The 12251-nt window shown below is 40.8% G+C and overlaps 1 protein-coding gene across 1 annotated transcript in view; it reads left to right on the top strand.

The window, feature by feature from the left end:
• Positions 1-706: 706 nt before the first annotated feature.
• Positions 707-12251, top strand: part of LOC145390620 (zwei Ig domain protein zig-8-like) — a 404864-nt gene continuing 393319 nt past the window's right edge. The window contains exon 1 of the mRNA XM_080265416.1: positions 707-752. Coding sequence (XP_080121542.1) covers positions 719-752 — 34 coding nt within the window. The 5' untranslated portion in view covers positions 707-718. The remainder of the gene's footprint in view (positions 753-12251) is intronic.

The following is a 12251-nucleotide window of genomic DNA, read 5'->3' as shown; positions in this document are numbered from 1 at the left end:
TTCCTCTCAAGTCCCATCTCTACAATTCTCGATATCTGTGTTCGAGATAGAATTCTTGAATTTATGAAGGAACATTTGTATTTGTGAGGCAGAGTTTATGAGCAGCACGATCTAATCACATCCTTTTGCCTGAAGTTCTGTCTCCACGATTCTCGATATCCATGTGCAATTTTGAGTTTGTGGGGATGACATTTTTTGTTCGTGAGACAAAATCCTTGTGTTTGTGAGATCGACTTACGAACGCATAAGAACAATCTCTTCAGCTGCACTTTCTAAAAAGTTACCAGTTTTCAAAGTCTACGACTCTCGAACATGATAATGTGAGATATACGTTCGACTTTGTGACACAGAATCCTTGAACTTATGGGACAGAATTTTGAGTTGGTGAGAAAGAATTTTTTAACTTGTGAGACTGAATTACAAGTTGGTGAGAAAAATTCTTAAACGAGTGATTTCATGCTGGGGAAACAGAATTCTTGAATTTATGAGAGAAAAAAAAAAAATCGAGTTAGTGACAAAGAATTCTACTAGTGGAGAAAAATTGAACTGGTAAAGCATTTTTATTTTTTACTTGTGATATTGAACATAGAGTCGATGTCAAAGAATCCTTGAAATTGTGGTATATATTTAGAGCTGGCACCAGAAATCTTGACCAACACAACCCGCTCAGCCACATATTCTTCAGCTTCGACTGAAGTCACTCAGGAGGACGAGCATCATGGACCTATTGACTCAAGTTATCTTCAGTATAGGTAAATATCCATCTATAAATTCCATCTTGGTTATTAGAAGTTTCTTACCTTCGCTATTACACATTTGTTTCTGTCCCTGTCTGTCAAGCCGTCTACCAATCTATCAATCTTATGCAGCGAAACGCCGTAATCCCGAAGTGACCGCAAGTCAATCGCTTGTGTATCACCCTGCCTTCCGATGTCAGACTACCCTTCCCACAGCTCACACCACCGTCTTTCATACACCTTTCCACCCCATCCCTCCACCTCCTCCTCGGTCTCCCCTTCTCCCCCTTCCAAGGAAAGTAATTGAGGTTGTGGGTAACAAGAAAGAAATATTTCGGTTCCCTGACAATGACTTTTAACTATGTCTCTTAAGTTAAATAAAGCCTTTTCTGTGGCAAGAATGAAAAAAAAAAGAAGATATATTGAAAGTTCCTATTTACTAATGTCACCTACGCAAAATTAGTTTGTCGGTACGTTTTGTTATTCTTGTTGTTGTTGCCCAAGACTCATGTGAACCTGGTGGATTGCAGACCTGACTTATCTTTCTGTAATCCATCACCTAATTAGGGAACAGGGAGAGACAGAGGAGAGGATTGTGTGTATAACTGATTAGTGGAGCCACCTTGGTGCCTGCATCAGGGGTGCCTCTCTAGAATCCTGTAGGTAATAAGAATACATTGTAAAACGTCATGGTACTGACACGTCCCAAAGTAGATATATACTTTTGTCTCTGAACGCTGTTGGCCTCTAGCGGCGGGATGAGGAACTTTCCAGCCGTCTGTGTCCATTCTCTATGCCAGCGGCAACTAAATTATTTGCCACTACTTTTGTTACGTATTGTTTATTATTAGAGCTATGTCCGATTATAAATCGGATTGTTCATGTGTAATATGTCAAATAGTTTGTTTCTGATAATATGTGGATTAGTAAACAATGTCAGTAATAATTACGAAAAAGGACAGAAATACGGTAAAGTACTGTCAAGCACGGTTACAAACCGTGTTTACTGTGTAGGATGAAACAATCAATCGTTGCAAAGCATGATTCTGTGAGTAGTTAATGAACTCCTTGAATCCGGGACACGTCCTCTTAATTTACTCTTACCACTAACAGACGATTTTATGCAGCATACCAAAGATATAGCTTGTATGGTGTTTATCTAAGGCTGCCTAAACCCACTAGCATTTCAAGTCAATCCTAATCCCCTCCCCCCCCCCCAAAAAAAAAAAAAGAATGCCAGGATACATCAGGAATAAGATGTAGACGGCACCTCATTGTTCAGTGGGTTCATTACATTTGTAAACTTTGTAAACTGTGGTGCTTACATGAAATGCCGTAAATCAACCACTACTGTCATCCATAGTTCTTATGATGGGTAAGTTTAATATAGTAATGTACCGGTAGGTAAATATTAACCAGTGAATATCACAAAATCAGTGAAAAGCGTGCTTAGTACGTGTGAATGTTGTATTTAACCCGCCCCGTCCCGACCACTTTTTCACCACTGGTACCCCCCAATCCCGACCATTTTTCGACCCTTTTTTTTTTTTTTTTGCTAAAACTTTCGCTTTTGGTCAGAAACAATGGTCAGTGACAAGGAAATTGTTCCCCGGGGTCCATAATTACCTTAAATAGGTATGCCTTTGTCCCACCTGGCCCCGTGTTCTCCGTAGGCGGTCTGAGCCTCTAACGTTTTCTATGGTATTATAAGTCTGGGAAACCAATGAAAGTAAGTAGATATGTATTTATTACAAACATAAAAACATGTGATAAAAGAGTATATTGGATTTTATACAAAAATAGAGCAGAAATAAGCATTGTACCATCGTGCGAAACGAGCAAAATCGGGCAACTTGGTCATGATGAATCGCTAACATTCGAAAATCATGATACATATAATTTTTTTTACTTACATAATACTTCTACAATAACATTATACCATTTTACATTTTATTGAACTGTTTTTACGTATTCACAGGCCTTTTGATAACATTTAGCGTAATGTTAGCGCTTATTTACGTAGTGAGTGAACTCGCTGTGACTGTTGTTTCAACTCGTATTGTGTTTTTTCTACTTACATAATACTTTTCTAATAACATTATACACTTTTCAACTTTATAGAACTGTTTTGAGATAATTTCAGGCCTTACGTAAATATATAGCGTAATAATAGCGCATAATAACACACACGGTGAAGTCGCTATGACTACTATTTCAACTTACAACCTATTTCTTTACTTATATAATAATTCTCCACTAACATTGCACATGTTTACACTTGATATAATTGATATCACATAATTTCGGAACTTACGATGCAACTGAGCGTCATATTAGCGCGTACTTACACAGGGAGTGTTAACGCGATATCATTTGTTTCATCTTACACTAGTATTCAACTTATAAAATACCTTACTACTAACATTACAACAAATTCCACTTTATATAATTCCTATCACATACTGACCAGAATGTGGGTGTACTCGTGACATCAATTATTACAACTTACACTATTGTTCAACTTACGTTTTATTCATGCTAACATTACACCCGTTTCCACTTTATATTCTTGCTATCACATATTTACTGACCAGAGTGTTATACTGATCGTCATATTTTCGCAGATTTACACAGTGGGTGTACTCATGACATCAATTATTACAACTTACACTATTTTTCAACTTATACGTTTTATTCATGCTAACATTACACCCGTTTCCACTTTATATTCTTGCTATCACATATTTACTGACCAGAGTGTTATACTGAGCGTCATATTTTCGCAGATTTATTCAGTGGGTGTAGTTTTCATATCACTTCGTTCAACTTACACTATTTCTCAACTTATACATTACTTTCCTGCAAACATTACACCCGTTTCAAGTTTATATAAGACTTGGTACATACTGACTGGCCTTACCATTATACTGAGCGTCATATCGCCATCCCACACAGTTTCAGTAGTGTAGGAAGTTATGGTACTCTCTGAAACATGGCTGAAGGCACAACGCAACATTGGTGGTGGTGGGGGAGGTTGGGGAGGTGGAGAGCGGCGCCTTTCATCACTCGCACTTCTCTTCCCTCTCCCCTTTCCTTTACCCCTTTCCCTTCCCTTTCCTTCCTTTCCCCACATCCTGGGGCTGTGTGGAGGAAGTTTGGGAATATTGTATGGCGAAAGACGTGCTGGGGAGTGGCTCCACCTCCTCTTCCCTAGGCCTACGTGCACCACGTGCTCGTGCTGCCTCCTTCACACCACTTCCCTTTCACCCCGCACTCCCACCACACCACTTTCGCCTTCCCCAGACAAAACACTAGGCCATACTTTATTTGCCTTCTCGCCCCACCTTCTGATCCTCGGGGTGAGATTTTTTCCTTCCCCAACCACGAGGCAACATCACGTCCTAAGCCGCCGTCATCGTCATCGTCCTCATCAGAATCTCTCTCTAGGGGATGGAGAGAGGTCCATGCAGGTGTTTTGGGTGCAGGCTGGCCTTCCCTTGCCTTACGATACGTGACATACCGCTTTTTCCGGGGCGAAGGGACCTCCTCATCACTGCTTGTTATTTCCTCCTCAGGCTGCACATAATCTCGATCCACCACATCATCATCAAGTGGAGAATCACTATCTCCAGTGAAGGCATCCAGGGCGGATTGTATTTCGTCGTCTGAGAGACCTTTACGCGCCATGTCTGACCTGGGTCACTGCTAACAGGTGAGTGACCGAGACAAGGGCGAGCGCAGGTCACGCGGGGTCTGGGACGCTGCCCGCCTGGCGGCAGGTAGGGGAGGCTTGGGTACGTGGGCGAATCGAAAATCTCGCGCGAATTTTGAAAATTGTGGAAATTATGAACCTTGCAATTGCAGGACGTTGAAGTACGTCAACGGGATTGGCAATGACATAACGTGAGGACGTGGAAGTACGTCGACGGGATGCCGCGGGTTAAAGGCTGCAAATTATAGTTACTGGCTTGTGCGTAAGCATCGGTGAGACTGATTTATTGCTGTATTACATTATCTTCAACACCCGTGATTATAGGTTTTACGAAATTCCACAATGGAGTGATAAACAATACAGTAAAATGCTTCCAAACAATATGACCGAGAGAGAGAGAGAGAGAGAGAGAGAGAGAGAGAGAGAGACGTATTAAAAAAATAATAATAATAATAGTATACCTCTAATCCGACCTTAACTCTTCACTCAGCATCCCACGGACGGATACAGTCGGCAGCTCTGACAAGAATTATAATTAAAATAACTAGCTTCAGTCAGTTAGGGTGCAATATTCAGATGTGACCCACAGCGATTCTAGTCCTAGGAGTGATTGTGATTTGCGAACAAACAGCATGTGACGGTTGCCCACTCGCTGGGGAGGGCAAAGTTTCCGTCAATCAACAGGGAGGCAGATGATACCCTTAGAGACAGTTCACCCACTCTGAATGCAGTCCTTATTATCCACGGCAGAATAAAATAATGAATAAAAAAAAAAAATCTCTAGTCAGTGATGGCAAAACCACAGTAATAGAACTGATATTGTATAGGAAAACTGTACATAGTGTATCACAACAAAAATTTACCGATGTTTTAGTTCGCAACAACCAAATATTGTAAAGAGGTTCGGGGAAGAATGTGTGCCTTTTACGTATATCTTAAAGCTTGGGTCAAAAGATCAGGGTTAGCCGTGAGTTGCTCCAGTTGCGAGTTGCATGTGTATACTGTCGACAGTAGGCAATTCTGAGAAAGGTATTTGCCCAAAGATGAAGAAGCGCAAAGTTTGCTCTTCACAATTACACATTACTCCTGTGTTCAAAGCACTCCAAATCCCATTGTCAATCTGGTCTTGAGTCTTGGTTGGATGGTACACTCTCCACTGCCAACAACTTTGTGTTCCCCCTACGTGTGTGTGTGTGTGTGTGTAATTCACCGCGTCGGTAAGGATCACGTGATGGTTGTGATCATCAGCATTTTACTCTCCCAGAAGAGAACTGAGAGCTCATATTGTCCGATATAAGGGTAAAGCCTTGACCTTCACATATACACACACCCATCCCCATGCTAAAGGGGGACAACAACCATCCGTTTCGTCAGTGAAACTTTACGCATCCCTAGCAAGACGCTAACCTCCGCCTTAGCCGATGCTAGGCGAGGGCGTTACCACTGAGCCGGCGAGCAGGGTGTGTGTGTGTGTGTGTGTGTGTGTGTGTGTGTGTGTGTGTGTGTGTGTGCAACTATGGTAAAACTTCTAGGTGGAAGTGAGTTACTGGATTCTAACATTCCGCCTATTTATCAGTTAGCCCACCAGTTTTTCCTAATTATTATTATCATTCAGAACCTAATTCACACAGCGTTTCATATACTGGTATTACTACAACTCTCTTATTTTTATCTTCAGTCATATTACTGACATCGGTTAGTTATGCACGTGTTATTAGAAGTGAAATATTTGGCTTATGACAGTATTAAAGAATTGCATGTATCTTCGGACACACAACAATAACAATAATATCGGTATATAAAAGCGGTGTTGGCAAATAACCAAGTTGCCCCTGATGTTGAGACTGGCTACAGAGGGTTAGAAAATTCCCCTTTTCACCGTTAGAGGGTACAGGCTGAGGTCCATCCCAACATAATTATGGGCACGTCTGTATATAATGGGTAACTTTTGCCACTTTTTACCTTACGTTGGCCCAGAGTTTCGTCTGCCGCAGCATATATCACGTATCGCACTTCAGCGGCAGGAAAGGTCATTGCTGCCTCCTTTCCATATCCCTTCTTCATAACTAGCACCATGTTTTAATGCAATAATTATGCAGTTAAAATGAAGAGATGGCAATTTTAGGCCATGCTAGAGGAAAAAGAGTATAACAGATTCAGCCCAAGCTGAATAAAGTCCACTGGCGGTAGTAGGGAAATGTGAATAACTTTCAGGTCGGTGACGTAATTTATGTTCCTGCTACCCTGATATTTTTTTAATCAGATTTTTCCAGCGGTAGGGATAAATTAAGAACTTCAGTAATACCTTCGCCACCAAAAATTTCCCCTAAATAAAAAAAAATACATATATATTGTCTGCTAATAGGCAGCAAGAAAAAACTAAAAGATGACGTCACCGAATTCAAGAGGTTAATACTTTGATGATGATGATGATGATGATGATGATGATAAGTCTCTTGAAGGAAGATTGTGTCTCATCCCTTCACTACCAGAGATCTCCCCACAGCTGAATAAACTCGTCTGTCTGTAACAAGAATAAAATCCGAAATATGCCCTGGTACAGAAGGGAAGTGATTTTACATCAGTCCCTGGCCGCCTTTATTCAGCTTAGGAAAGTCCTTAAGTGGTGGAGCATTTAATGAGAGTTGTATCTACCCCTCAATTTGAGGTTTCTTCTAAGCTGAATAGAATCGCCTGGTTACAAGCGAGGGCGAAGCTCTCACTAGTCTCTCGTCAGTAGCATTTTCACATATGAGCTGCCCGACCCGGCCCGGCTCGACCATAACGCTTTTGAGAAGCTTTTATCTCAGCAACCACAGGGCCGATCACTGCGTGGTTTGCACCATACGATAGTCCAATTCTTTAAGATTTGTGTTTGACAGGTTTCATCACACCCAGGCGATGCACATGGCACGTGACACGCGCCAAGTGCAGGATGTCGAAAATCTTCAAAAGAGGGCCACAAGCCAGACAGTCTGTCGTAAAGGGATGAAATTTGGTTGGTAGATAGCCATCAATATACTCTAAGCATTCTCTGTGTGTAAGGCGAAATTTCGGTGCTTTCGGATTTAAATACCCTCTCTCGTTCCTCTCCGACAAAGGTGTTTCATTGGTAATAGCACGGAATATATACTCGTAAAGAAATACAGTACGTCGTAGGACTGAAGATGTTAACGCCTTCTTTCATAAGTGGAAGAAAGCCGCCTGGTGTTAGTGTAAAGTGGGATGCCCTGCGAGATTCTGAGACTCTTCAGGGGGTTATTTTTAAGTCTCCTTTTAATTACATAGACTACAAGTATGTCAACATGGTTCAAATTCTCACGTCATTAAAAAGCGGCAATGATCGATGACCTTGTGAGTTATGAAGGAGACTAATTTTGTCCACAGGGTCATCAGTTATTGTCGCTCTGTAATGGAAGCGAATTGAACCCATGTTGACATAGGATTTATTGCTCAAAATTAGTCCCAGGACAACCTTAAACTTCTCTCAGTTTTAATAGGACGCCCTGTATATAAACGACGTCCTGATATTTACGTGGAATTGCTTCTGATACCTACAGTGCTGGAGAAGGACGTCTTCATGTGGTGGCACCGATAAAACCCGGCCGCTCAATGACCTGGTTATATAAACGTACCACAGCTATGTCCCTGTCCTCCGGAAGGAGGATGATGGACGACAGGAGAATGGCAGATTAAGCCAGCAGTCCATCACGTTCACTATTATGATAACCTTAAGGTTGTCAGGACTACAACTGCCACAAGTCTCTCCAAAGTTGAAAAAATCGCATGACGGCAGCAAGAAGGAAATACTAATCCTATAAAAAATATGAAGGAATGTTGATGCATGTGAACTCAGTGAACTGCAGGCTAACGTTACCCATTTCCTGCAGTCAACCATACTCCATTCAAGGGACAGGAAGGGAATTGAGGGACGCTTATCCATCCAAAGGGATATTGTTTTACATCACCATTACCCGAAATTTCTTTTAAGCTGAAAGTAATTGTCGAGCGGAAGTAACATGAATAAATAAATAAATAAATAAATAAATGGATCTATAAGTAAATAAAATGATAATCTTTGGTTCTAATGGATAACTGTGTCCACTTTCTTCACTAATATGTTTGTAAAGACTGTGAGTGGGTTCCTCTGATATAAAATGGCGTCAGCTTGCATTTTCAGTTACTCAGAACCACAAACACACACACACACACACACACACACACACACACACACACACACACACACACACACACACACACACACACACACACACACACACACACACACACACACACACACACACAAGAAAAAAAAAAGGTAGTTCCACTTCTGCTGTGCTCCTTGTCCCAGCCTGTATTCCACTATCGAAGTTATTAGTTCGAGATAGGGTAATGATAATGATGATAAGCGTGTTGCCGCTGCTGCTGATATTTGTGATGATGGTAGTGATGGTAAGGATGATGTTTATGTTGAGCCCCCCTCCCCCTCCCCCCCCAAGAAAAAGTCCCCGGTTCACTTTAACTCCAGCCTCAGTTCGTCATTTATATTTTTCTTCGGTTAAAAGAGACCGTTTTCCTTCTACTTAGATAGGACCTTTATAGCTTTTCACCTTAACTTGGCATGATGTTCACCTTTATGTAGCTAATTTCACTTACCTCATTGCAAGAAAAAAAAAAAAAAACAGTATTCCAGCTCTGCACCCGTTTCATAGGTCTCTGTCGAGACTAGAATCGTAATCTTGCAATAAGTTTTGTTGCAACACAACGTTCAAGATGGAGAGGTGAGAGTTTTAGACCAAGTTAAAGACAGTATAGTAGGGAAGGTGCTCCCACAAGCTGTATTTAACGCCTTCGCTTCGTAAAGTCTGCCATCACCTGAGTGGAAGAGTCTGGAGAAGGCAAGAAAAGATAAATGGAGATGTCCTAGATAGGCTAGATGAGGAACCAATTGAGCCTTCCCTAAACTGAAGCACCGTATGGGCTTTGCTAGCATGAAATAATTTCCGCGTTAAAATCCTTAGGTTGTGACTGGCTGACCGGGCCTCTCCTATATATATATATATATATATATATATATATATATATATATATATATCAAGTTTACCCTTGTGGTGAAAGGGAATAATCAGATCTGTGGGTAGCGATCCATCTTGAGTAACCGTGAGCAAATAATGCCATGTTTTTGGAGGTGCATCATCACATCGGATGGCTGGATATTGTACTTTTACCTTAGCCTGACAAAGGTTTTCGTGTTTTATGACGTCCTTTAAATAGCTCAGTGACGGAAAAGGGAAAATGCTACAACTATCCTTCATTTCCATAGGACCTTTTTGTGATATCACCGTTTTTCACGATTACTCTGTAGTTGCCAGTTAATATTCAAAATGCAAAGATGGCGACTAGTCCAGAACAATGTAATATGAGTATATCTTTTCAAGGACATATATATATATATATATATATATATATATATATATATATATATATATATATATATATATATATATATATATATATTTTATCCCGCCCCGCACCCTCGGCCACCCAAGGGAGTCACTATCAGATAAACCTACCCGTCATTTTCCCCCCCCCTTTGTTGTTGCGATATCAGTGTAGTTTTATACAGCTTCAGAAAGAACTAGGGAACTGGAGGTTTTAGATAGACCTCATTAATCCTCAAAGTTAGAAGCTATTCCCGAGTTTAATACAACCGTCGGGGAGCAGCAGCGGCAGCGGCAGCGGTAGTAGTAGTAGTAGTAGTAGTAGTAGTTGTTGTTGTTGTAATTGTTGTTGTAGCAATAAACTACTACTCTTACTACCACTACTACTACTACTACTACTACTACTGCTACTATTACTGCTACTCCTGCAACTACTACTACTACTCATGCTACTACTACTACTACTACTACTACTACTACTACTACTACTCCTCCTCCTCCTGCTAGTACTACTACTACTACTACTACTACTACTACTACTAATAATAATAATAATAATAATACAGTCACAATAATAAATCATCAGATAAGCTTGACTGTTTGTGTGTGTGTGTGTGTGTGTGTGTGTGTGTGTGTGTGTGTGTGTGTGTGTGTGTGTGTGTGTGTGTCTGATGGTTGGATCCTCTTTGTCAAAACCAGACATCTGGTAGACTACTATACCCCCTTACTCTTAACATGGTCTAAAATTGACATCTCCCCTAGATTGCTGAGTTGTAACAATTGATTAACACGAGAATATGATGGCAGTCACGAAGAAGCGTTAGGAAAAGGGTGTTGAGACGTAAGATTGTGTTTTTCAGCCACTGATATATGTGACATAAACCAGAAAAGGACGAAAATGTGGATGATGTTACGGAAAAAAAAGAGTAGCTATGGCTGGGTTGGCCTTGGATCGATTTTTTTTTTTTTTTTTAAGAGTACGCAGCTTCTTCCTTTACTATTAATTTCGAATACTATGTTCACTTCTAGGATGATTAGTAAAGATGAGAGATGACAGGGTGAAATGTGAAAAATGTGAAAAACAGTACAAGGAAGGCGCAGGTACACTGCAAACGGGACAAAACCGGGAAGTGGACATGGAAAAAGGTGTTGCATGACCGCATTGTGATCCGCGCTCTACTATAAGGAAGTGAAGCTTGTACTTTGCTGGAGGGATACAAGTCAGTCGAGAAATAAATGATCTAAGGATCGTGTGAAGCTGTGTGACGTAACAGACAGACACGTGAGGAAGCTGGGGAGATTTTTAACCTTTTCAGCCTGAATAGGTTACTTAAATTTAAAGCGCTGATGTCTCACTCACTTGTACTTCTCAATATTCCCGCACAATATGAGACAGATTAATAGGCTTTTCTTAGTAGCCTATGTATGAATGCATGCATGTATATATGTATGTATGTATTGTCTGCGACAAGTACAGTACCGTCAACAACTAATTGTCTGCCCCCTTTCCGTACGTATTATTCTGAAATATGAAAGAAACATTGTGATGTATGAGCCACCCTGTGATTATAAGTGCAAAAATTGTCTGTGGTATTTTTTAGGACTCGAATTTCCATTAAGCATAACCTACTGGGTAGCATATCTTATGAAGTTCCGGATTAATAGTTTCATTTGCGTCTGCAAAACTCGCTAATTTTCACATTGAGTTCCAGGGGTGTGATAATTTTTTGGTTGACTATACACGCCTGGCATGGGTGGGAAGTCCTGCTATACACATGCAACCTATGTTTCCGGGTCCTCTACGGCAAGTGATACGTAGAATTAAGGCATACCAGTTTCTTTCACTGGAAAATCGACCGGCCCCGCATACTGCTTTGCACGTGGACTTAGGTGTGGATGATACATGCTAACACTGTTTTGTAGAAGTGGCTGCGTCTGTGAGCGAGGGAGTCTGCCCTGCACTCATACATGGCAGATCGTCTTGCAGATAAGTAAAGATCTTTCGATGCATGCTTTTAGCTGACCTCCTTTGTATCGTCTTTATATTCATCATACTGGTAGGAGATTTGATTTCACGTATTATTTCTACCACCAGGCGATATAACAGTTTTAGAGAGATGTCTTTCGGTGAAGGAGTTAGATACAGTATTTATTAGCCATTGTCCATAAGGCATCTCACCTCACATATGAAAAGGCATCGGGTCTTAGTTGAACGATAATACGTAAAGGTATACATGGGATGAAGAGGTTCAAAATAAGTTTAGTATACTATGTAGAATGAAGTGTTGCACCACAAAAAAATGTATACAGTACAAATGAACATACAGTATAATGGATGGTGTGGCGTGTACATAAAACTGT

The sequence above is a fragment of the Coenobita brevimanus genome, chromosome 15 (genome assembly GCF_032717465.1).
Source record: "Coenobita brevimanus isolate Jiangsu-jjx chromosome 15, ASM3271746v2, whole genome shotgun sequence".
NCBI lineage: Eukaryota > Metazoa > Arthropoda > Malacostraca > Decapoda > Coenobitidae > Coenobita > Coenobita brevimanus.
This window is presented reverse-complemented; position numbering and strand designations above follow the sequence as displayed.